At 50.1% G+C, this 26,565-nt stretch overlaps 1 protein-coding gene across 2 annotated transcripts in view; it reads right to left on the bottom strand.

Moving 5' to 3' along the window:
• The window catches only part of C7 (complement C7), a 127,872-nt gene that overhangs the window by 823 nt on the left and 100,484 nt on the right, over positions 1-26,565 (bottom strand). For both annotated transcript variants that reach the window (XM_077281411.1, XM_077281410.1), the window contains exons 13-17: positions 9,844-9,931; positions 9,457-9,589; positions 9,027-9,218; positions 3,064-3,160; positions 2,454-2,638 (exon numbers count right to left, since the gene is read on the bottom strand). In XM_077281411.1, coding sequence (XP_077137526.1) covers positions 2,454-2,638; positions 3,064-3,160; positions 9,027-9,218; positions 9,457-9,589; positions 9,844-9,931 — 695 coding nt within the window. The remainder of the gene's footprint in view (positions 1-2,453; positions 2,639-3,063; positions 3,161-9,026; positions 9,219-9,456; positions 9,590-9,843; positions 9,932-26,565) is intronic.

The raw sequence follows: 26,565 nt of genomic DNA, 5'->3' as shown, positions 1-26,565 counted from the left end.
ACTGAAATCAATCTTAAACACATGATAATTAGTTTTCCAGGTGATTCTAATTAAAGGAAAACTACTTAAAAATGATGTTCCACATTATTATGCAGGCCACAGGTTTAAAGCAATATGGGAAATAGAAAGGATTTCTCTGCTGCTGAAAAGCGTTAAATAGTGCAATTCCTTGGACAAGGTATGAAAACATTAGATATTTCACGAAAACTTAAGAGTGATCATAATACTATGAAGAGATTTGTGACAAAGAGCACAGACAGAGTTCATGCAGATAAAGGCATAATGAGGAAGGTTTCTGCCAGACAAATTCATTGGATTAAGAGAGCAGCTGCCAAAATACCATTACAAAGCAGCAAACAGTTATTTTAAGCTGCTGGTGCCTCTGGAGTCCCTCGAACCTCAAGGTGTAGGATCCTTCAAAGACTTGCTGTGGTGCATAAACCTACTATACGGCCACCCCTAAACAGTGTTCACAAGCAGAAACGATTGCAGTGGGCCCAGACATACATGAAGACTTATTTCCAAACAGTCTTGTTTACTGATGAGGGTTGAGCAACCCTGGATGGTCCAGATGGATGGAGTAGTGGATGGTTGGTGGATGGCCACCATGTCCCAACAAGGCTGCGACGTCAGCAAGGAGGTGGAGGAGTCATGTTTTGGTCCGGAATCATGGGGAAACAGCTGGTAGGGCCCTTTAAGGTTTCTGAAGGTGTGAAAATGACCTCTGCAAAGTATATAGAGTTTCTGACTGACAACTTTCTTCCATGGTCTAAAAAGCAGAAATGTGCCTTCAGGAGCAAAATCATCTTCACGCTGACAACGCCCCATCTCATGCTGCAAAGAATACCTCTTAGTCATTGGCTGATATGGGCATAAAAGGAGATAAACTCATGGTGTGGCCACCATCTTCCCCTGACCTCAACCCTATAGAGAACCTTTGGAGTATCATCAAGCAAAAGATCTATGAGGGTGGGAGGCCGTTCACATCAAAACAGCAGCTCTGGGAGGGAAGAAATACAAGCAGAAACTCTCCAAAAACTCACAAGTTCAATGGATGCAAGAATTGTGAAGGTGACATCAAAGAAGGGTCCTATGTTACATGTAACTTGGCCTGTTAGGAGGTTTTGGAGTTAAATAGCTTTTTGTTCAGTGAATGTGACCTCCTAATGCTGCAAATTCCACAAATGATCATTTTCAGTTCTTTAAAACATATCAAATGTTTAGTAATTCTACCGTGCATAATAATTTGGGACACTGCATTGTGAGTTTTTATTCATTTTGGAGATTATACTGTTATCATTGGGAGGTTTCTCCAATAAAATTCGATGTATAATCTAACGGGTGATTACTTTTATTAGACTGAGTGTCATTTGCACCGACTATTTAGGAAAATCCGAGAAAAATATAATTTGCATAATAATTTGGAACATGGTGTAGTCTTGATTTCTGCTGATACAATGTATCCAGTGCAGACAATGCTCTGTGAGCGAAACATCCCAGGCTCCAGACTGATACATTGTAACAATCCAGCAGAGATCTGTGCAGCTGCTGCTGATGTGTTTCGCTCACAGAGCATTGTCTGCACTGGATACATTGTATCAGCACTGAGCATGGTACAGCATTGCTGCCTCTAAATGGACAGCAGGCAAAGATATTGAAAATGTGGTGTGATACAGAAACATACAAGTAGATAAAAAAAGTGGTAGAACTTTTCATTTATATATAAAAGTGGAAACCCCGGGATGTTAGGACTCGTACATACTTTCATATTGCTGCTGTGTAATGAGGATACCCTAATGGGGGCATCTCCGGTCCTCTCTTCCCTTTTTTGTTTTGGAGCACCGTCCCCATAACTTTATTTCCAGATTGTGCGGATATGCTGCGTGTCCTTGCCGCTCTCCACCTTGGACCCCCAGAAATTAATGTCCTTAAAGCCTATAGTTATGGGGATTTCATACTACTTCAATACCCCTGATGAAGGCAAGGTGCTTTGCGAAACCTCCTAAGTGTGATCACCAACTGATTTCTTTGTTTTAGCTTTTATTGGAGCTTTGGCTGGAATCTGTATATTGTGAGGGTATCTCCTGGACGGATACGCCCTGTCCTCCTCTCATACCCGCCAAGTTGCCATTTATCCCACATTATATCCTTTGTTTGCACATTTTCTGTAGAGAAGTGTCTGATGTCTGTACTCTGCAGCCTCTGATCCTACATCACTGGACAGGGGCCGGTGGGATGTAGGAGGCCTCTGCGCTAATGACACAGAGTGTGAAGAGGACAAGGTCTATTCCAATTCTCCCCCGGGTCACAGATCGTCATCTCATTCATTCCTCTTACATCTTCTCGTCATGGGGCCATAGTCAGACAATGATTGGGAATGTCCGGCCCACCGCTGGCACCTGTGGTCAGACATCCAGTGAGACCAGTGTGCAGAAACGGTGGTGGTACTCTACCTGAGCAGGTCTCCCACAAGTGGCACGAGTCACAGGAGCGCTCTGCTGTTTTGGAGAATTTGCAGTCGGCGTCTGCGGTCAGGGTGTATTTCCTCCCCAGACATTGGAGGGCGAGCATTTTGCAGACTGTTAGCGCCGTGTTTTTGCTTGTTCTTCCATCAATGGCGCAAATATCCAGCGAAGATCTGGAAATACATGAAAAAAACTTTTCAGACCGGAAAGTGAAGTGTACCAAGAAGATCACATCTACAAGACAGACAGGTGTTTCTTCTGGGTCTGCCTCTGCCCAAGTCTGTGGTGTCCATCCACAAGGACGATATGTTCAGAGCTTGGGGTCCAGCACTTCTGTCCATGAGCAAATCCTGGGGGGCCCGAAAATTCAGGTCACCATCTCACTTTCACCCCAACATACAGTATATATATTGAGGTTCAAGTGATCATCAGAACAAGTCAACTAAGACCGATGAAGACTCAGCAAAAAGCTGTGGCAGCTGCCATGTGACCACATTTTGCAATCCCTCATCAGGACCGTTTCAATTCACTGCTGGGATTTCTGCTTCCCCTGTGCTGTGTCGTAGAGGGGGTCGTATGTGATGACTCCGCGTCTTACCCGCATTCAGATGGCATCTTGCAGGTGCATTCAGCCTCCACGAGCTTTTCCCAGGGTTTACATTTGGAAGCATCGACTTTTGGGGTGACCACAGCTTCTGAAATACAAGAGAAATCCAAATACAGAGGTCACGTCTGTTATACTGTGAAATTGGAAGGATTATACATGGGGGGAGGGGTCACAAGGAAGAAACAAAGGTGAATAGCACTTCACCAAGGAGTCACGGATGGTTGGGGCCCGGTAACTGCCACAGGGTGGAGGCAGTGCAGTGACTGGCGTGGGGTGGAGGCAGTGAGGTGACTGCCAGAGGGTGGAGGCAGTACGATGACTGACGTGGGGTGGAGGCAGTGTGGTGACTGGTGCAGGGTGGAGGCAGTGCGGTGACTGGCGCGAGGTGGAGGCAGTGTGGTGACTGGCCGGGGTGGAGGCAGTGCGGTGACTGGCCGGGGTGGAGGCAGTGCGGTGACTGGCGCGGGGTGGAGGCAGTGCGGTGACTGGTGCGGGGTGAAGGCAGTGCTGGTGACTGGCGCGGGGTGGAGGCAGTCTGGTGACTGCCCAGGGTGGAGGCAGTGCGGTGACTGCCCGGGGTGGAGGCAGTGCGGTGACTAATGTGGAGTGGAGGCAGTGCGGTGACTGATGTGGAGTGGAGGCAGTGCGGTGACTGGCCGGAGTGGAGGCAGTGCGGTGACTGATGTGGAGTGGAAGCAGTGCGGTGACTGATGTGGAGTGGAGGCAGTGCGGTGACTGGCCGGGGTGGAGGCAGTGCGGTGACTGATGTGGAGTGGAGGCAGTGCGGTGACTGGCGCAGGGTGGAGGCAGTGCGGTGACTGATGTGGAGTGGAGGCAGTGCAGTGACTGGCCGGGGTGGAGGCAGTGCAGTGACTGATGTGGATTGGAGGCAGTGCGGTGACTGGCGCAGGGTGGAGGCAGTGCGGTGACTGATGTGGAGTGGAGGCAGTGTGGTGACTGATGTGGAGTGGAGGCAGTGCGGTGACAGGCCGGGGTGGAGGCAATGAGGTGATTGGCGCGGGGTGGAGGCAGCCTGGTGACTGGCCGGGGTGGAGGCAGTGAGGTGACTGGCCGGGTGGAGGCAGTTTGGTGACTGGCCGGGGTGGAGGCAGTGCGATGACTGATGTGGAGTGGAGGCAGTGCAGTGACTGGCCGGGGTGGAGACAGTGTGGGGCCTGGCCGGGGTGGAGGCAGTGCGGTGACTGATGCGGAGTGGAAGCAGTGCGGTGACTGATGTGCAGTGGAGGCAGTGCGGTGACTGGCGCAGGGTGGAAGCAGTTTGGTGACTGCCCGGGGTGGAGGCAGTGCGGTGACTGATGTGGAGTGGAGGCAGTGCGGTGACTGATGTGGAGTGGAAGCAGTGCGGTGACTGATGTGCAGTGGAGGCAGTGCGGTGACTGGCGCAGGGTGGAAACAGTTTGGTGACTGCCCGGGGTGGAGGCAGTGCAGGGACTGATGTGGAGTGGAGGCAGTGCGGTGACTGATGTGGAGTGGAGGCAGTGCGGTGACTGGCGCAGGGTGGAGGCAGTGCGGTGACTAGTGTTGAGCGATACCGTCCGATACTTGAAAGTATCGGTATCGGAAAGTATCGGCCGATACCGGCAAAGTATCGGATCCAATCCGATACCGATACCCGATACCAATACAAGTCAATGGGACTCAAGTATCGGACGGTATTCCTGATGGTTCCCAGGGTCTGAAGGAGAGGAAACTCTCCTTCAGGCCCTGGGATCCATATAAATGTGTAAAAGAAAGAATTAAAATAAAAAATATTGCTATACTCACCTGTCCGACGCAGCCTGGACCTCAGCGAGGGAACCGGCAGCGTTGTTTGTTTAAAATTCGCGCTTTTACTTGGTTACGTGAAGTCCCGGCTTGTGATTGGTCAGGGCGGCCATGTTGCCGGGACGCGGACCAATCACAGCAAGCCGTGACGAAATTACGTCACGGCTTGCTGTGATTGGTCCGCGTCCCGGCAACATGGCCGCCATTAACCAATCACAAGCCGTGACGTCACGGGAGGCTGGACACGCGCGCTTTTTAAAAAGCGCGCGTGTCCAGCCTCCAGTGACGTCCCGGCTTATGATTGGTCACGGCGCCATGTTGCCGGGACGCGGACCAATCACAGCAAGCCGTGACGAAATTACGTCACGGCTTGCTGTGATTGGTCCGCGTCCCGGCAACATGGCCGCCATTAACCAATCACAAGCCGTGACATCACGGGAGGCTGGACACGCGCGCTTTTTAAAATGGGCGCGTGTCCAGCCTCCCGTGACGTCCCGGCTTGTGATTGGTTGCGCCGCGGTCAACCAATCACAAGCCGGGAGGCTTGTATAATACATCAGCTGAGAGGTGATACATGGGAATGTGAGACACATCCTGCAAATTCGACCAAACTTATTATGCAATAATTGATGTTTTGACAACATTGGCAGTTTCCCCTTGTTTGGTTTAGTTCATCCTCACTCATTTTGTGCGCCGCGGTCAACCAATCACAAGCCGGGAGGCTGGACACGCGCGCATTTTAAAATTTTAAAATGGGCGCGTGTCCAGCCTCCCGTGACGTCCCGGCTTGTGATTGGTTGCGCCGCGGTCAACCAATCACAAGCCGGGAGGCTGGACACGCGCGCATTTTAAAATTTTAAAATGCGCGCGTGTCCAGCCTCCCGGCTTGTGATTGGTTGATCGCGGCGCAACCAATCACAAGCCGGGACGTCACGGGAGGCTGGACACGCGCCCATTTTAAAATGCGCGCGTGTCCAGCCTCCCGTGACGTCACGGCTTGTGATTGGTTGCGTCTCCCATGTGACTGCGACGCAACCAATCACAAAGCCGGGACGTAATTTTAAAATCCTTAAGGACCTGAAATTACGTCACGGCTTGCTGTGATTGGTTGCGTCGCCCATGTGACTGCGACGCAACCAATCACAACGCCGGAACGTAATTTTAAAATCCTGAAGGACCTGAAATTACGTCACGGCATGCTGTGATTGGTTGCGTCCCGGTCACATGGGCGGCACGCAACCAATCACAAGCCGGGACTCACGTAAAGGAAAGAAAAGCGCGAATTTTAAACAAAGAACGCTGCCGCTTCCCTCGGTAAGGTGCAGGCTGCGTCGGAGAGGTGAGTATAGCAATATTTTTTATTTTAATTCTCTCTTTTACACATTTTTACATTAATGTTGTTTCGATACCGATACCCGATATCACAAAAATATCGGATCTCGGTATCGGAATTCCGATACCGCAAGTATCGGCCGATACCCGATACTTGCAGTATCGGAATGCTCAACACTAGCGGTGACTGATGTGGAGTGGAGGCAGTGCGGTGACTGATGTGGAGTGGAGGCAGTGCGGTGACTGGTGCAGGGTGGAGGCAGTTTGGTGACTACCCGGGGTGGAGGCAGTGTGGTGACTGGCATGGGGTGGAGGCAGTGCGGTAACTGATGTGGAGTGGAGGCAGTGAGGTGACTGGCCGGGGTGGAGGCAGTGAGGTGACTGGCCGGGGTGGAGGCAGTGAGGTGACTGGCCGGGGTGGAGGCAGTTTGGTGACTGCCCGGGGTGGAGGCAGTGAGGTGACTGGCGTGGGGTGGAGGCAGTGCGGTGACTGGCGCAGGGTGGAGGCAGTGCGGTGACTGATGTGGAGTGGAGGCAGTGCGGTGACTGATGTGGAGTGGAGGCAGTGCGGTGACTGGTGCAGGGTGGAGGCAGTTTGGTGACTGCCCGGGGTGGAGGCAGTGCGGTGACTGATGTGGAGTGGAGGCAGTGCGGTGACTGATGTGGAGTGGAAGCAGTGCGGTGACTGATGTGCAGTGGAGGCAGTGCGGTGACTGGCGCAGGGTGGAAACAGTTTGGTGACTGTCCGGGGTGGAGGCAGTGCAGTGACTGATGTGGAGTGGAGGCAGTGCGGTGACTGATGTGGAGTGGAGGCAGTGCGGTGACTGGCGCAGGGTGGAGGCAGTTTGGTGACTGCCCGGGGTGGAGGCAGTGTGGTGACTGGCGTGGGGTGGAGGCAGTGCGGTGACTGATGTGGAGTGGAGGCAGTGCGGTGACTGGCATGGGGTGGAGGCAGTGCGGTAACTGATGTGGAGTGGAGGCAGTGAGGTGACTGGCCGGGGTGGAGGCAGTCTGGTGACTGGCCGGGGTGGAGGCAGTGAGGTGACTGGCCGGGGTGGAGGCAGTGAGGTGACTGGCCGGGGTGGAGGCAGTTTGGTGACTGCCCGGGGTGGAGGCAGTGAGGTGACTGGCGTGGGGTGGAGGCAGTGCGGTGACTGATGTGGAGTGGAGGCAGTGTGGAGACTGATGTGGAGTGGAGGCAGTGCGGTGACTGGTGCAGGGTGGAGGCAGTTTGGTGACTACCCGGGGTGGAGGCAGTGTGGTGACTGGCGTGGGGTGGAGGCAGTGCGGTAACTGATGTGGAGTGGAGGCAGTGAGGTGACTGGCCGGGGTGGAGGCAGTCTGGTGACTGGCCGGGGTGGAGGCAGTGAGGTGACTGGCCAGGGTGGAGGCAGTGAGGTGACTGGCCGGGGTGGAGGCAGTGAGGTGACTGGCCGGGGTGGAGGCAGTTTGGTGACTGCCCGGGGTGGAGGCAGTGAGGTGACTGGCGTGGGGTGGAGGCAGTGCGGTGACTGATGTGGAGTGGAGGCAGTGCGGTGACTGGCGCAGGGTGGAGGCAGTGCGGTGACTGATGTGGAGTGGAGGCAGTGTGGTGACTGATGTGGAGTGGAGGCAGTGCGGTGACTGGTGCAGGGTGGAGGCAGTTTGGTGACTACCCGGGGTGGAGGCAGTGTGGTGACTGGCGTGGGGTGGAGGCAGTGCGGTAACTGATGTGGAGTGGAGGCAGTGAGGTGACTGGCCGGGGTGGAGGCAGTCTGGTGACTGGCCGGGGTGGAGGCAGTGAGGTGACTGGCCGGGGTGGAGGCAGTGAGGTGACTGGCCGGGGTGGAGGCAGTGAGGTGACTGGCCGGGGTGGAGGCAGTGCGGTGACTGGCCGGGGTGGAGGCAGTTCGGTGACTGGCCGGGGTGGAGGCAGTGCGGTGACTGGCCGGGGTGGAGGCAGTGAGGTGACTGGCCGGGGTGGAGGCAGTGAGGTGACTGGCGTGCGGTGGAGGCAGTGCGGTGACTGGCCGGGGTGGAGGCAGTGTGGTGACTGGCCGGGGTGGAGGCAGTGAGGTGACTGGCCGGGGTGGAGGCAGTGAGGTGACTGGCCGGGGTGGAGGCAGTGAGGTGACTGGCGTGGGGTGGAGGCAGTGCGGTGACTGATGTGGAGTGGAGGCAGTGCGGTGACTGGCGCAGGGTGGAGGCAGTGCGGTGACTGATGTGGAGTGGAGGCAGTGTGGTGACTGATGTGGAGTGGAGGCAGTGCGGTGACTGGTGCAGGGTGGAGGCAGTTTGGTGACTACCCGGGGTGGAGGCAGTGTGGTGACTGGCGTGGGGTGGAGGCAGTGCGGTAACTGATGTGGAGTGGAGGCAGTGAGGTGACTGGCCGGGGTGGAGGCAGTCTGGTGACTGGCCGGGGTGGAGGCAGTGAGGTGACTGGCCGGGGTGGAGGCAGTGAGGTGACTGGCCGGGGTGGAGGCAGTGAGGTGACTGGCCGGGGTGGAGGCAGTGCGGTGACTGGCCGGGGTGGAGGCAGTTCGGTGACTGGCCGGGGTGGAGGCAGTGCGGTGACTGGCCGGGGTGGAGGCAGTGAGGTGACTGGCCGGGGTGGAGGCAGTGAGGTGACTGGCGTGCGGTGGAGGCAGTGCGGTGACTGGCCGGGGTGGAGGCAGTGTGGTGACTGGCCGGGGTGGAGGCAGTGAGGTGACTGGCCGGGGTGGAGGCAGTGAGGTGACTGGCCGGGGTGGAGGCAGTGCGGTGACTGGCCGGGGTGGAGGCAGTGCGGTGACTGCCCGGGGTGGAGGCAGTGCGGTGACTGGCCGGGGTGGAGGCAGTGCGGTGATCGGCATTCTTACCTTTCTTTGTACACTGGATGCTTTTCACGCTGGGATTCCACAGGAGGCTGGACGTGCACTGCACAACACCCGGACCGTCCAGTTCCAGGCCGGGAGGACAAGACAACCTTAACTTGTCCCCAATTTCATACGACTCTTTCTCGGGAGCAGCGTTAATGTTTCTTGCTAGATCAGGAGCGGAGCACACGATCCCTGAGGAGATACATTGTGTCAGTGTGGGGGGATCTCAGGGGTCTCTGTGACCCTCATTACATTTCTCCCCACATGTTCTGGCACTGACTCCCAGCATGCCCTGCAGTTAGGGGGGTGACAGGAGAGCGTGGTGCCCACCATGGCTGCCATCACCTGTCACCACTCGCTGCTGGATAACCAGAAAGTAAAGGGCCGACCTGGCACAAGTGTAGATGCCCAGACTGATATCCGCACTCACGTCGGCATTGCATGGCATTGATTTGCCACTGGTGGTCCGCGTTACACTCAGCGATCGGATCTCCCACCAGGGTGTAGCCGATGTTGCAGGTGTAGATTATACGTTTGCCCACGTGGTATGTCCCCTCATCATCCTGCACAGGAACAGAGACACGTGGTGAAGACGTACAGGATTAAAGAAATAGCGCCCCATCTGTCCTCAGGTTACATCTGGTATTGCAGGTAACTCCATCCCTGCCATATGCCAACCAATAAGCATTACTAATCTTGTAGCAAATATCAAATATTCAGTTTTTTAGATATTTTTCAGAAATTTCTATACAGGGAGGAAACACAATAGATGAGACTGGAGAATATCCAGTCCAGGTAGACTGAGCGGACGTGGTACCTGGATGTGTCCGTTCTCCAGCCGCGGGGGCGCTCCGCAGAACTCTGTGGGTAATATGTTGGTATCGAAGCAGTGCGGCTCCACGAGTCTGCCAAGAAAGAAATATAGTCTGGGTGACTATGTGGACCGACGTGATCACAGGAAGTTATGTCTGCTGTACAGGTGACTGACTCTCTCTGCTGCACAGGACCCTTCCATTCATACATCTGTCTAAAACCGTAATATGGTGCACACCAACTGAGGAACATGACACGGCTCCGGAGGTGGCAGCGCCACTGACTTGTCTGGTATAGCGATAAATATATGCATCACATTATACGACTTACAGGTTGGGTCTAGGAATTAATAAATCCTCCCCTAAGTGCCACCAAAAGACATGTTGGTGTAATTGCTGCCCTGATGTAACGGGCAGGGCACAATATGGCGCCATACAATTTACATCCCAGTGGAAATTGCTCAGCTCCCGTGATACGCAGACTCTGCTCCTGCACTGAAGGCGATGATGATGATGGTGGGGGTTGTAGTATATGGTGATACAGAATAACAACTGCTAATACACGAGAGTTCAGGATCAGTCCCGGGGGCCGCGGTAACCTTTGTGGCAATGTGCGTGATGTGCATTTGTGGTAGATGAGGAAATCCATTGTCCAGTCAGCGACTAAGTGGCAGTGACAGTTGTCAGAACAGGTGAGCGTTTCATGTACGAGAGGTCACGTGGAAGTCACAAAACCAGATAAGATTAACTCATTCCTGCGAATGCAAAGAAACAAGACGACAAAGTACTGAAAAATCAGCGATAGCACCCAGTACGGACGCTGCCAGGAGACCCCGCTGAACACCTGTATACAACTGCCACTACTATCTAATATATTTTATATTTCAGTTCTTCACCGTTTTCAAGATCTCTGCTTGCCGTCAATGAATGAGATTACTTGTTTCCATTCAGATATATAACTCTGTCCATCACTAGTCCTGCTCTCAGCTGAAACAATGTATCCAGTGCAGACAATGCTCTGTGAATCCAGACCGGTACAATGTATCCAGTGCAGACAATGCTCTGTGACTCCAGACTGATACAATGTATCCAGTGCGGACAATGCTCTGAGACTCCAGACTGATACAATGTATCCAGTGCAGGCAATGCTCTGTGACTCCAGACTGATACAATGTATCCAGTGCAGACAATGCTCTGTGACTCCAGACTGATACAATATATCCAGTGCAAACAATGCTCTGTGACTCCAGACTGATACAATGTATCCAGTGCAGACAATGCTCTGTGACTCCAGACTGATACAATGTATCCAGTGCAGACAATGCTCTGTGACTCCAGACTGATACAATGTATCCAGTGCAGACAATGCTCTGTGACTCCAGACTGATACAATATATCCAGTGCAGACAATGCTCTGTGACTCCAGACTGATACAATGTATCCAGTGCAGACAATGCTCTGTGACTCCAGACTGATACAATGTATCCAGTGCAGACAATGCTCTGTGACTCCAGACTGATACAATGTATCCAGTGCAGACAATGCTCTGTGACTAGTGATGAGTGAGTATACTCGTTGCTCGGGTTTTCCAGAGCACGCTCGGGTGGTCTCAGAGTATTTGTTAGTGTTCGGACGGAGATTTAGTTTTCATCGCCACAGCTGAATGATTTACAGCCACTAGCCAGCCTGAGAACATGTGGGGGTTGCCAGGTTCCTAGGGAATCCCCACATATAATCAAGCTGTCTAGTAGCTGTAAATCATTCAGCTGCTGCAATGAAAACTAAATCTCCGAACACTAACAAATTCTCAGACCAGCCGAGCAACGAGTGCACTCGCTCATCACTAGTAACAATCCAGCAGAGAGATCTGTGCAGCTGCGGATTATGAGTTTCGCTCACAGAGCATTGTTTGCACTGGATACATTGTAGCTGAGAGCAAGACTAGTTATGTACAGAATTACTGCCCCTGAATAGAAACAACAGTTTTGGTGTCTTTGCAGCGCCCCAGAGTCCTGGTCATTGCAGTAATGTCTCTCTGCCACTAAGGGGAGTGATGTTACGTCTGGTGGCACTAAGGGAGTTCACCTGACCAGGTATCACAGACACACATTACACTTCACACTCCGGCCACCAGGGGGAGTGGTTCTATCTAGTAGGCCACTCCTCACACTCTGGTAAAACTGAGGGTTGGACAGGAAGTTAGGAAGAAAGTAGCTGGGAAGAGCTCCAGAGAGGACCGGTCAGGGGTGGGATCCTGGCACAGTCCTAGAAAGGGACAAATCGTTACGGAGTTGTGCCTGTGCCTTACAGCGGCAGACTCCTAAGAAAGGACAAGAAGTGAGGTTTATTGTGAAGAGTGAGAAACGGGAATACAGCAAAAAGGAGATAATACCAGAAGGAGTCGTGCCTCAAGAATAGCAACATCCTTCTGAGGTGCGTAGCCGGTGCCCGGAACGCCGAGAAAGTAAGAGACTCTACGCATTACTTTAGACTACGGCCGGGCAGTTAACTATAGGTTGGCTGTCTCACCATTACACCTAACGAAGACAACGGAGGCAAACTGTGGGAGAGGGGCGTCCCTAGGGTCCCTATAAAATAGCTCCAGGCCTACCCCGTCATACGGGTGCGTCCTATCCACACTGGGGGACGGAGAGAGAAAGAACAGAAACATACACGACAGTTGTGAGGACTATCCCATGGTGCTCAGCAGGGAAGTACTACAACACCCAGGCGCTAGAAGGTAGAGACTGATTTCCACCTGCAAAGGGAACTCTGGATGTGCCTTCGGACCGGCCGGTCTCAGACAGCCCTGTTAGCAGTGCTCTGGATTGAGGATCCTGAAGCTTTCAGTAAAGAGGTAAAGAGACTGCAACCCTGTGTCCTCGTTATTCACCACGAACTGCACTACGCACCACCACCTACACCTTTCACTGGACGCCCCTTAGCAGGGTCACGGACCGGGTCTAGCCACCGTGACAACCCCAGAACTGAGACAGAGAAGCCCGGTGCCGAGTACCCCGCGGCCCTGCATCTGGGGGCGCTCCAAACTTTGCGTCACGAACAGGATCTACTTAAGCCTGAAGAATCAGGTCATGTGTGCCTTGGAACTGTGATTTATTGTGCTTGAACCGTGATTTATTGCAAAGACTGTGTGTTGCTATTTGCCTCCAAAATTCGCCATCGCCGCGCACGAAGGGAGGAGCCGTAGCTTCGTGGGCGGAGCTGGTCAAAAAGAGCGCGGAACTAAAAGACGCGGTAAAGCGACGATCCTGGAAGAGGAACACCAACATCCAGCAGGTTAGCGGGGGGAAGGAGCGGCCATGTCTGAGTCGGGGGGAGCAGAGGCGGCGGTCGCAGCCGTAGACCCAGAGGCATCTTCGGCCCCCGCGGTAGACGCAGCCGCGGGCCTTGTACCACAGCCGGTTGCCGCAGAGCTCGCCGCCCCTATCTGCCAGCTGGAGGCTGCTGCGACTACAACAGCCATAATGCCCTTCTCCATGCCGTACCTACCTGGAGCAGCCTGGCTCCCGTGATACTCTGGAGAGTCCCATACATTAACTGACTTTAAAGAGGGGATCTGCAGCCTGCTCGAGTTCTATCCCTTGACAGAGTCTCAGAAAGTTCATATGATAACAGGCCAACTCTTTGGGGCGGCTCTGAGAGAAGTGAAGTCCTGGCCCGCAGAGGATAAGGGAACTGCACAGCAGGTCTTTGCAAAGCTTAAAGCCACCTTTGACACCCGCACCGCTACAGAAATTAAGTTGACTTTCTATGGGTGCAAGCAGAGGCCGCAGGATAGCTTACGGGACTATGCCCTTAACCTCTAGGAGGCGCTGCGGGCCATCAAGTAGAGTGACCCCAGCAGCATGCAAGATGAAGATAAACTCCTGAAGGAGCGGTTCATTGAGGGGCTCCTGTGCAGCCACCAAAGGGGTCAACTGCACTTCCTGGCCATGCAGAATCCAGACCTGACTTTTGCGCAATTCAAGGATAAAGCCATCCAGGCGCTACAAGAGCGACAGCCCAGCCGTGCAGTGCCTCCCAGGCGTCCCGCTCTCACATACCACCAGGAGGTGGCGTCGGATGCCCCAGTTGCCGCCAAGGCCAATGCCCAGAGCCTAGAGGACGACTCCCCCGCAGGACTCCGCTGTTGTGAATTCCGCTCTTGGGCTCCCTCCGGTGGTTTTGAGTAGTATAGCTGCTTCTTGGATTTAGCATCAGCAGCTGCTTCCACTGATTGTTTTTCTGGCTCGGCTATTTTAGTCTGGCCTTATCTCTCAATCAATGCCAGTTGTCAATTGTTCCTGCTTGGAGTCACGGCTCTTTTGGATTTCCCTGACACTCTGACCCGTTCAGCAAAGATAAGTCCTTGCTTGTCCTTTTGCAGTCCACTTGTTGTGGACTTATTGTTCAGCACATTCTATGTTTTGTTCATTTGTCCAGCTTATCAGTATGGATCTATTCAGCTAAGCTGGAAGCTCTGGGCTGCAGATTTCGCCCTCCACACCTTTAGTCAGGTGTGGAGATTTTTGCATATCTCTGCGGTGGACTTTTTCTAGTTTTTATTACTGACCGCACAGTGTTCTTTCCTGTACTATCTATCTAGCTAGAAGTGGCCTCCTTTGCTAAATCTTGTTTCATACTACGTATGTCATTTCCTTCTCCTCTCACAGTCATTATTTGTGGGGGGCTGTCCTATCCTTTGGGGATTTTCTCTGAGGCAAGATAGCTTTCCTGTTTCTACCTTTAGGGGTAGCTAGTTCTCCGGCTGTGACGAGGTGTCCAGGGAGTGACAGGAACATCCCACGGCTACTTCTAGGGTTGTGTTAAGATCAGGAACTGCGGTCTGTATAGTTACCACCTGCTCAGAGCTAGTCGCATGTCGCTCCTAAATTACCAGTCCATAACAGTACAACTGGCCACAAATGAGTTGAATGCATCTCAAAAGAAGGAAAAGAAAAAGAGTTCTGAGCCATTTTTTTTTCTTTAGTCTGTTTTGTCTTTTTCCTTCCTCTTAATCTCTGGGTGGATTTGGGCGCGGACATGGATGTTCAGGGGTTGTTTTCTCGTGTGGATCAGCTTGCTGCTAGATTTCAGAGTATCCAAGATTATGTTGTTCAGACTCCAGCCTTAGAGCCTAGAATTCCTACTCCAGATTTATTTTACGGGGATAGATCTAAGTTTTTGAACTTTAAAAATAACTGCAAATTGTTTTTTGCTCTGAAACCCCGTTCCTCTGGTGACCCCACTCAGCAAGTTAAAATAGTTATTTCTCTGCTGCGGGGTGACCCTCAGGACTGGGCATTCTCCCTTGAGTCAGGGGATACGGCATTGCTTAATGTAGATGCATTTTTTCAATCGCTCGGATTATTGTATGACGAACCTAACTCTGTGGATCATGCGGAAAAAACCTTGTTGGCCCTGTGTCAGGGTCAGGAAGCGGCAGAATTGTACTGCCAGAAATTTAGAAAATGGTCTGTGCTCACTAAATGGAATGAGGATGCTCTGGCAGCAATTTTCAGAAAGGGTCTTTCAGAAGCCCTTAAAGATGTTATGGTGGGGTTCCCCACGCCTGTTGGTCTGAGCGAATCTATGTCTCTAGCCATTCAGATCGATCGGCGCCTGCGTGAGCGCAAAGTGGTGCACCACATGGCAGCATTCTCTGAGCGGAGTCCTGAGCCTATGCAATGTGATAGGATTCTGACTAGAGCGGAACAGAGGGGATACAGACGTCAGAATGGGGTGTGTTTTTACTGTGGTGATTCTGCTCATACTATTTCTGATTGCCCTAAGCGTATTAAGAGGGTCGCTAGATCTGTTACCATTAGTACTGTACAGCTTAAGTTTCTCCTGTCTGTGACCCTGATTTGCTCATTGTCATCTTTCTCTGTCATGGCATTTGTGGATTCAGGCGCTGCCCTGAACTTAATGGACTTAGACTTCGCCAGGCACTGTGGTTTTTCTTTGCAGCCTTTGCAGAGCCCTATTCCTTTGAGGGGTATTGATGCTACACCGTTGGCCAAGAATAAACCTCAGTATTGGACTCAGCTGACTATGTGCATGGCTCCAGCACATCAAGAAGATTGTCGTTTTCTGGTGTTGCATAATTTACATGATGTTGTTGTACTGGGTTTTCCATGGTTACAAGTACACAATCCAGTGTTGGATTGGAAATCGATGTCTGTGACTAGTTGGGGTTGTCAAGGGGTACATAGTGACGTTCCTTTAATGTCAATTTCCTCTTCCCCCTCTTCTGATGTTCCTGAATTTTTGTCAGATTTCCAGGATGTATTCGATGAGCCCAAGTCCAGTTCCCTTCCTCCTCATAGGGACTGTGTCATGGTTCTCAATGGCAAGAGAACGTAATAAAGCATACAAAAGGACTAGCTCTTGGAAGATGGGAACTCGAGCTGACCATGAGCTAAACCTACCGCACAACTAACAGTGGCCGGGTAGCGTGCCTACGTTTTATCCCTAGACGCCCAGCGCCAGCCGGAGAACTGACTGACCCTAGCAGAGGAAAATACAGACCTGGCTTACCTCTAGAGAAATTTTCCCCAAAAGGCAGACAGTAGCCCCCACATATATTGGCGGTGATTTTAGAGGAAATTGACATACGAAGTATGAAGATAGGTTTAGCAAATTGAGGTCCGCTTACTAGATAGTAGGAAGACAGAAAAGGGAACTTCACGGTCAGCTGAAAACCCTTTCAAAATACCATCCTGAAATTACTTTAAGACTCTAATATCAACTCATGACACCAGAGTGGCAATTTCAGCTCACAAGAGCTTCCAGCCTCAGAAATATTCAATCACAGAGAACTGGAACAAAAATGCAAAACAAACTTAGGACAACAAGTCCAACTTAGCTGATAGTTGTCTAGGAGCAGGAACATGCAACAGAAAGGCTTCTGGTAACATTGTTGGCCGGCATAGAAATGACTGAGGAGCAAGGCTAAATAGAAAACTCCCACATCCAGATGGAAAACAGGTGAACAGAGGAGATGAAGCACACAAGTGCAGTACCACCAGAAACCACCGAGGGAGCCCAGAAACCAAATTCACAACAGGACTGTGATTGTGCTATCGACTTGGTTCCTGGCTGTAAGTTCCCTAAGGGCCGACTCTTCAATCTGTCTGTGCCAGAGCATGCCGCTATGCGGGGCTATGTTAAGGAGTCTTTAGAGAAGGGGCTTATTCGGCCGTCTTCGTCACCATTGGGAGCAGGATTCTTTTTTGTTGCCAAGAAGGATGGCTCCTTGAGACCCTGTATTGATTATCGCCTTCTTAATAAGATCACGGTCAAATTCCAATACCCTTTACCTTTGCTCTCTGATTTGTTTGCTCGGATTAAGGGGGCTAGTTGGTTTACCAAGATTGACCTTCGAGGGGCGTATAATCTTGTTCGTATTAAACAGGGTGACGAATGGAAAACTGCATTTAATACGCCCGAAGGCCACTTTGAATACCTGGTGATGCCTTTCGGGCTTTCTAATGCTCCTTCATTTTTTCAGTCCTTCATGCATGATATTTTCCGCAATTATCTTGATAAATTCTTGATTGTGTATTTGGATGATATTTAGATTTTTTCCAATGATTGGGAGTCTCACGTGAAGCAGGTCAGTATGGTATTCCAGATCCTTCGTGATAATGCTCTGTTTGTGAAGGGGTCTAAGTGCCTATTTGGGGTCCAGAAGGTCTCTTTTTTGGGGTTTATTTTTTCTCCTTCGTCTATAGAAATGGATTTTGTTAAGGTCCAAGCCATTCATGACTGGGTTCAACCCACATCTGTGAAGAGCCTTCAGAAATTTTTGGGCTTTGCTAATTTTTATCGCCGTTTCATTGCCAACTTCTCTAGTGTGGTTAAGCCCCTGACCGATTTGACAAAGAAAGGCGCTGATGTGGCAAATTGGTCCTCTGAGGCTGTGGAGGCCTTTCAGGAGCTTAAACGCCGATTTACTTCTGCCCCGGTCTTGCGTCAGCCTGATGTGTCTCTTCCTTTTCAGGTTGAGGTTGACGCTTCTGAGATTGGGGCAGGGGCCGTTTTGTCACAGAGGAATTCTGATGGTTCCTTGATGAAACCATGTGCCTTCTTTTCCCGAAAGTTTTCGCCTGCGGAACGCAATTATGATGTCGGCAATCGGGAGTTGTTGGCTATGAAGTGTGTTATGGTTCTCAATGGCAAGAGAACATAGCCCAGCATACATAGGAACTAGCTCTTGGAAGGATGGAAACTTAAACTGACCATGAACTAAACCTGCCGCACAACTAACAGTAGCCGGGTAGCGTAGCCTGCGTTTTATCCCTAGACGCCCAGCGCCGGCCGGAGGACTAACTAATCCTGGCAGAGGAAAATATAGTCCTGGCTCACCTCTAGAGAAATTTCCCCGAAAGGCAGACAGAGGCCCCCACATATATTGGCGGTGATTTAAGATGAAAATGACAAACGTAGTATGAAAATAGGTTTAGCAAAATCGAGGTCCGCTTACTAGATAGCAGGAAGACAGAAAGGGTACTTTCATGGTCAGCTGAAAACCCTATCAATACACCATCCTGAAATTACTTTAAGACTCTAGTATTAACTCATAACATCAGAGTGGCAATTTCAGATCACAAGAGCTTTCCAGACACAGAAACGAAACTGCAGCTGTGAACTGGAACAAAATGCAAAAAACAAACAAGGACAAAAGTCCGACTTAGCTGGAAGTTGTCTGGTAGCAGGAACATGCACAGAAAGGCTTCTGATTACAATGTTGACCGGCATGGAAGTGACAGAGGAGCAAGGTTAAATAGCGACTCCCACATCCTGATGGGAACAGGTGAACAGAGGGGATGATGCACACAAGTTCAATTCCACCAGTGGCCACAGGGGGAGCCCAAAATCCAATTTCACAACAGTACCCCCCCCTCAAGGAGGGGGCACCGAACCCTCACCAGAACCACCAGGGCGATCAGGATGAGCCCTATGAAAGGCACGGACCAGATCGGAGGCATGAACATCAGAGGCAGTCACCCAAGAATTATCCTCCTGACCGTATCCCTTCCATTTGACCAGATACTGGAGTTTCCGTCTGGAAACACGAGAGTCCAAGATTTTTTCCACAACGTACTCCAACTCGCCCTCAACCAACACCGGAGCAGGAGGCTCAACGGAAGGCACAACCGGTACCTCATACCTGCGCAATAATGACCGATGAAAAACATTATGAATAGAAAAAGATGCAGGGAGGTCCAAACGGAAGGACACAGGGTTAAGAATCTCCAATATCTTGTACGGGCCGATGAACCGAGGCTTAAACTTAGGAGAAGAAACCCTCATAGGGACAAAACGAGAAGACAACCACACCAAGTCCCCGACACAAAGCCGAGGACCAACCCGACGCCGGCGGTTGGCAAAAAGCTGAGTCTTCTCCTGGGACAACTTCAAATTGTCCACCACCTGCCCCCAAATCTGATGCAACCTCTCCACCACAGCATCCACTCCAGGACAATCCGAAGATTCCACCTGACCGGAGGAAAATCGAGGATGAAACCCCGAATTACAGAAAAAAGGAGACACCAAGGTGGCAGAGCTGGCCCGATTATTGAGGGCAAACTCCGCTAAAGGCAAAAAAGCAACCCAATCATCCTGATCTGCAGACACAAAACACCTCAAATATGTCTCCAAAGTCTGATTCGTCCGCTCGGTCTGGCCATTAGTCTGAGATTGGAAAGCAGACGAGAAAGACAAATCTATGCCCATCCTAGCACAGAATGCCCGCCAAAATCTAGACACGAATTGGGTTCCTCTGTCAGAAACGATATTCTCCGGAATACCATGCAAACGAACCACATTTTGAAAAAACAGAGGAACCAACTCGGAAGAAGAAGGCAACTTAGGCAGGGGAACCAAATGGACCATCTTAGAGAAACGGTCACACACCACCCAGATGACAGACATCTTCTGAGAAACAGGAAGATCCGAAATAAAATCCATCGAGATGTGCGTCCAAGGCCTCTTCGGGATAGGCAAGGGCAACAACAATCCACTAGCCCGAGAACAACAAGGCTTGGCCCGAGCACAAACGTCACAAGACTGCACAAAGCCTCGTACATCTCGTGACAGGGAAGGCCACCAGAAGGACCTTGCCACCAAATCCCTGGTACCAAAGATTCCAGGATGACCTGCCAACGCAGAAGAATGAACCTCAGAAATGACTTTACTGGTCCAATCATCAGGAACAAACAGTCTACCAGGTGGGCAACGATCAGGTCTATCCGCCTGAAAATCCTGCAAGGCCCGCCGCAGGTCTGGAGAAACGGCAGACAATATCACTCCATCCTTAAGGATACCTGTAGGTTCAGAATTACCAGGGGAGTCAGGCTCAAAACTCCTAGAAAGGGCATCCGCCTTAACATTCTTAGAACCCGGTAGGTATGACACCACAAAATTAAACCGAGAGAAAAACAACGACCAGCGCGCCTGTCTAGGATTCAGGCGTCTGGCGGACTCAAGATAAATTAAATTTTTGTGGTCGGTCAATACCACCACCTGATGTCTAGCCCCCTCAAGCCAATGACGCCACTCCTCAAAAGCCCACTTCATGGCCAAAAGCTCCCGATTCCCAATATCATAATTCCGCTCGGCGGGCGAAAATTTACGAGAAAAAAAAGCACAAGGTTTCATCACGGAGCAGTCGGAACTTCTTTGCGACAAAACCGCCCCAGCTCCGATTTCAGAAGCGTCGACCTCAACCTGAAAAGGAAGAGCAACATCAGGCTGACGCAACACAGGGGCGGAAGAAAAGCGGCGCTTAAGCTCCCGAAAGGCCTCCACAGCATCAGGGGACCAATCAGCAACATCAGCACCCTTCTTAGTCAAATCAGTCAATGGTTTAACAACATCAGAAAAACCAGCAATAAATCGACGATAAAAGTTAGCAAAGCCCAAAAATTTCTGAAGACTCTTAAGAGAAGAGGGTTGCGTCCAATCACAAATAGCCTGAACCTTGACAGGATCCATCTCGATGGAAGAGGGGGAAAAAATGTATCCCAAGAAGGAAATCTTTTGAACCCCAAAAACGCACTTAGAACCCTTCACACACAAGGAATTAGACCGCAAAACCTGAAAAACCCTCCTGACCTGCTGGACATGAGAGTCCCAGTCATCCGAAAAAATCAGAATATCATCCAGATACACGATCATAAATTTATCCAAATAATCACGGAAAATGTCATGCATAAAGGACTGAAAGACTGAAGGGGCATTTGAAAGGCCAAAAGGCATCACCAAATACTCAAAGTGGCCCTCGGGCGTATTAAATGCGGTTTTCCACTCATCCCCCTGCTTAATTCGCACCAAATTATACGCCCCACGGAGATCTATCTTAGAGAACCACTTGGCCCCCTTTATGCGAGCAAACAAATCAGTCAGCAGTGGCAACGGATATTGATATTTAACCGTGATTTTATTCAAAAGCCGATAATCAATACACGGCCTCAAAGAGCCATCTTTCTTAGACACAAAGAAAAAACCGGCTCCTAAGGGAGATGACGAAGGACGAATATGTCCCTTTTCCAAGGACTCCTTTATATATTCTCGCATAGCAGCATGTTCAGGCACAGACAGATTAAATAAACGACCCTTAGGGTATTTACTACCCGGAATCAAATCTATGGCACAATCGCACTCCCGGTGCGGAGGTAATGAACCAAGCTTAGGTTCTTCAAAAACATCACGATAGTCAGACAAGAATTCAGGAATCTCAGAGGGAATAGATGACGAAATGGAAACCAAAGGTACGTCCCCATGCATCCCCTTACATCCCCAGCTTAACACAGACATAGCGTTCCAGTCGAGGACTGGGTTATGAGATTGCAGCCATGGCAATCCAAGCACCAACACATCATGTAGATTATACAGCACAAGAAAGCGAATAATCTCCTGATGATCCGGATTAATTCGCATAGTTACTTGTGTCCAGTATTGTGGTTTATTACTAGCCAATGGGGTGGAGTCAATCCCCTTCAGAGGTATAGGAGTTTCAAGAGGCTCTAAATCATACCCACAGCGTTTGGCAAAGGACCAATCCATAAGACTCAAAGCGGCGCCAGAGTCGACATAGGCATCCGCGGTAATAGATGATAAAGAACAAATCAGGGTCACAGATAGAATAAACTTAGACTGAAAAGTGCCAATTGAAACTGACTTATCAAGCTTCTTAGTACGCTTAGAGCATGCTGATATAACATGAGTTGAATCACCACAATAAAAGCACAACCCATTTTTTCGTCTAAAATTCTGCCGTTCGCTTCTGGACAGAATTCTATCACATTGCATATTCTCTGGCGTCTTCTCAGTAGACACCGCCAAATGGTGCACAGGTTTGCGCTCCCGCAGACGTCTATCGATCTGGATAGCCATTGTCATGGACTCATTCAGACCCGCAGGCACAGGGAACCCCACCATAACATCCTTAACGGCATCAGAGAGACCCTCTCTGAAATTCGCCGCCAGGGCGCACTCATTCCACTGAGTAAGCACAGACCATTTACGGAATTTTTGGCAGTATATTTCAACTTCATCTTGCCCCTGAGATAGGGACATCAAGGCTTTTTCCGCCTGAAGCTCTAAATGAGGTTCCTCATAAAGCAACCCCAAGGCCAGAAAAAACGCATCCACATTGAGCAACGCAGGATCCCCTGGAGCCAATGCAAAAGCCCAATCTTGAGGGTCGCCCCGGAGCAAGGAAATCACAATCCTGACCTGCTGAGCAGGATCTCCAGCAGAGCGAGATTTCAGGGACAAAAACAACTTGCAATTATTTTTGAAATTTTGAAAGCAAGATCTATTCCCCGAGAAAAATTCAGGCAAAGGAACTCTAGGTTCAGATATAGGAACATGAACAACAAAATCTTGTAAATTTTGAACTTTCGTGGTGAGATTATTCAAACCTGCAGCTAAACTCTGAATATCCATTTTAAACAGGTGAACACAGAGCCATTCCAAGATTAGAAGGAGAGAGAGAGAGGAAGGCTGCAATATAGGCAGACTTGCAAGTGATTCAATTGAAAGCACACTCAGAACTGAAGGGAAAAAAAAAAAATAAATTTTTTTCAGCAGACTTCTTTTTTCTCTCCTTTCTCTGCCAATTAATTTAACCCTTTGTGGGCCGGTCAAACTGTTATGGTTCTCAATGGCAAGAGAACATAGCCCAGCATACATAGGAACTAGCTCTTGGAAGGATGGAAACTTAAACTGACCATGAACTAAACCTGCCGCACAACTAACAGTAGCCGGGTAGCGTAGCCTGCGTTTTATCCCTAGACGCCCAGCGCCGGCCGGAGGACTAACTAATCCTGGCAGAGGAAAATATAGTCCTGGCTCACCTCTAGAGAAATTTCCCCGAAAGGCAGACAGAGGCCCCCACATATATTGGCGGTGATTTAAGATGAAAATGACAAACGTAGTATGAAAATAGGTTTAGCAAAATCGAGGTCCGCTTACTAGATAGCAGGAAGACAGAAAGGGTACTTTCATGGTCAGCTGAAAACCCTATCAATACACCATCCTGAAATTACTTTAAGACTCTAGTATTAACTCATAACATCAGAGTGGCAATTTCAGATCACAAGAGCTTTCCAGACACAGAAACGAAACTGCAGCTGTGAACTGGAACAAAATGCAAAAAACAAACAAGGACAAAAGTCCGACTTAGCTGGAAGTTGTCTGGTAGCAGGAACATGCACAGAAAGGCTTCTGATTACAATGTTGACCGGCATGGAAGTGACAGAGGAGCAAGGTTAAATAGCGACTCCCACATCCTGATGGGAACAGGTGAACAGAGGGGATGATGCACACAAGTTCAATTCCACCAGTGGCCACCGGGGGAGCCCAAAATCCAATTTCACAACAGAAGTGGGCATTTGAGGAGTGGCGACATTGGCTTCAGGGAGCCAAGCACCGCGTTGTGGTCTTGACCGATCATAAGAATCTGATTTACCTCGAGTCAGCCAAGCGGCTGAACCCTAGACAGGCTCGATGGTCCCTGTTTTTCTCCCGTTTCGATTTTGTGGTCTCATATCTTCCGGGATCTAAGAATGTTAAGGCGGATGCCCTCTCTAGGAGTTTTTTTGCCTGATTCTCCTGGAGTTCTTGAGCCGGTTGGCATTCTTAGGGAAGGGGTGATTCTTTCTGCTATCTCCCCTGATTTACGGCGGGTGCTTCAGGAATTTCAGGCTGATAAACCAGACCGCTGTCCTGTGGGGAAGCTGTTTGTTCCTGATAGATGGACAAGTAAGGTAATTTCTGAGGTCCATTGTTCTGTGTTGGCCGGTCATCCTGGGATTTTTGGTACCAGAGATTTGGTTGCTAGGTCCTTTTGGTGGCCTTCCTTGTCGCAGGATGTGCGTTCTTTTGTGCAGTCCTGTGAGACCTGTGCCCGGGCTAAGCCTTGCTGTTCCCACGCTAGTGGGTTGCTTTTGCCTTTGCCTGTCCCTGAGAGGCCCTGGAGGCATATTTCCATGGATTTTATTTCGGATCTTCCTGTGTCTCAGAGGATGTCTGTTATCTGGGTGGTTTGTGACCGGTTCTCTAAAATGGTCCATTTGGTACCTTTGCCTAAATTGCCATCCTCCTCTGATTTGGTTCCATTGTTTTTTCAGCATGTGGTTCGTTTGCATGGCATTCCGGAGAATATTGTTTCTGACAGAGGTTCCCAGTTTGTTTCCAGGTTTTGGCGGTCCTTTTGTGCTAGGATGGGCATTAATTTGTCTTTTTCTTCGGCGTTCCATCCTCAGACAAATGGCCAAACTGAGCGAACTAATCAAACCTTGGAAACCTATTTGAGATGCTTTGTGTCTGCTGATCAGGATGATTGGGTGGCTTTCTTGCCGTTGGCCGAGTTTGCCCTTAATAATCGGGCCAGTTCGGCTACTTTGGTTTCGCCTTTTTTTTGTAATTTTGGTTTCCATCCTCGTTTTTCTTCAGGGCAGGTTGAGCCTTCTGATTGTCCTGGTGTTGATTCCGTGATGGACAGGTTACAGCAGATTTGGACTCATGTGGTAGACAATTTGACGTTGTCTCAGGAAAAGGCTCAGCGTTTTGCTAACCGCCGTCGGTGTGTTGGTCCTCGGCTTCGTGTGGGGGATTTAGTCTGGTTATCTTCTCGTCATGTTCCTATGAAGGTTTCTTCCCCTAAGTTCAAGCCTCGGTTTATTGGTCCTTATAAGATTTCTGAGATTATCAATCCAGTGCCTTTTCGTTTGGCCCTTCCAGCCTCTTTTGCCATCCACAATGTTTTCCATAGATCATTGTTGCGGAGATATGTGGTACCCGTGGTTCCCTCTGTTGATCCTCCTGCCCCGGTGTTGGTTGAGGGGGAGTTGGAATATGTGGTTGAAAAAATTTTGGATTCTCGTTTTTCGAGGCGGAGGCTTCAGTATCTTGTCAAGTGGAAGTGTTATGGCCAGGAGGATAATTTTTGGGTGGTTGCCTGTTATGACCTGGTGGTTAAGGAGCAACATAGGACAAACTCTGAGGAGGTGGTATCTTTACTGACCGCAGTTCCTAATCCTAACACCAACACTAGAAATAGCCGTGGAGTGTTCCGGTCTCTCCCTAGACACCTCGTCACAGCCTGAGAACTAACTACCCCTAAAGATGGAAACAGAAAGCTATCTTGCCTCAGAGAAATTCCCAAAAGAAAAGATAGCCCCCCACAAATATTGACTGTGAGTGGAGAGGGAAATAACATACACAGAAATGAAAACAGTTTTTAGCAAAGGAGGCCAATACTAATCTAAATAGACAGAATAGGAAAGGATACTGTGCGGTCAGTATTAAAAACTAAAAATCCACGCAGAGTTTACAAAAATGATTTCCACACCGACTCACGGTGTGGAGGGCAAATCTGCTTCCCCAGAGCTTCCAGCTAGCCTGAATATATCATAATGACAAGCTGGACAAAAGGAAACATAACATGAGCTGAGCAATAAAGTCCAAAGCAAATGGACAACAAAGAACTAGCAAAAACTTATCTTTTGCTGAAATGGACAGGCCATCAGAGAAATCCAAGGAGAGATCTGAATCCCAAACCAGAAACATTGACAGCTGGCATGAACTGAAGACCAGAGCCAGGTTAAATAGCAAAGCCAGGAGAGACGATCAGTGAAAGCAGCTGCTACAACTAAACTCAAGGAGCAGCAGTTCCACTCGAAACCACCAGAGGGAGCCCAAGGGCAGAACTCACAAAAGTACCATTCACAACCACAGGAGGGAACCCAAGGACGGAATTCACAACAGTTGCCTCCGATGTCCATGCCGCCGATTTGGTTCGTGCTTTTCACTTGGCTCGTTGTCATGGTTCCCAATGGCAAGGGAACGTAAGAAACATATAAATAACGAACGAGCTCTCGGGTGATGGAAACTCGAGTTGACCGTGAGCTAAATCTACCACACAACTAATAGTAGCCAGGGAGCATACCTACGGCTTCCTATATGCCACGCGCCAGCCGGAGGACTAACTACGCCTGGTAGAGGAAGAAACAGACCTGGCTTACCTCTAGGGAAATACCCCAAAAGATGATAGAAGCCCCCCACATGTAATAACGGTGAATTAAGAGGAAAAGACATACACAGTATGAAAGTAGATTTAGCAAAGAGAGGTCCACTTACTAGATAGCAGAAGGATACAAAAGAGGACTTCACGGTCAACTGAAAACCCTTTCAAAAACCATCCTGAAATTACT

Source organism: Ranitomeya variabilis, chromosome 1 (assembly GCF_051348905.1).
Source record: "Ranitomeya variabilis isolate aRanVar5 chromosome 1, aRanVar5.hap1, whole genome shotgun sequence".
Lineage (NCBI taxonomy): Eukaryota > Metazoa > Chordata > Amphibia > Anura > Dendrobatidae > Ranitomeya > Ranitomeya variabilis.
Note: the sequence above shows the minus strand (reverse complement) of the source record. Positions and strands in the feature narration are given on the sequence as shown.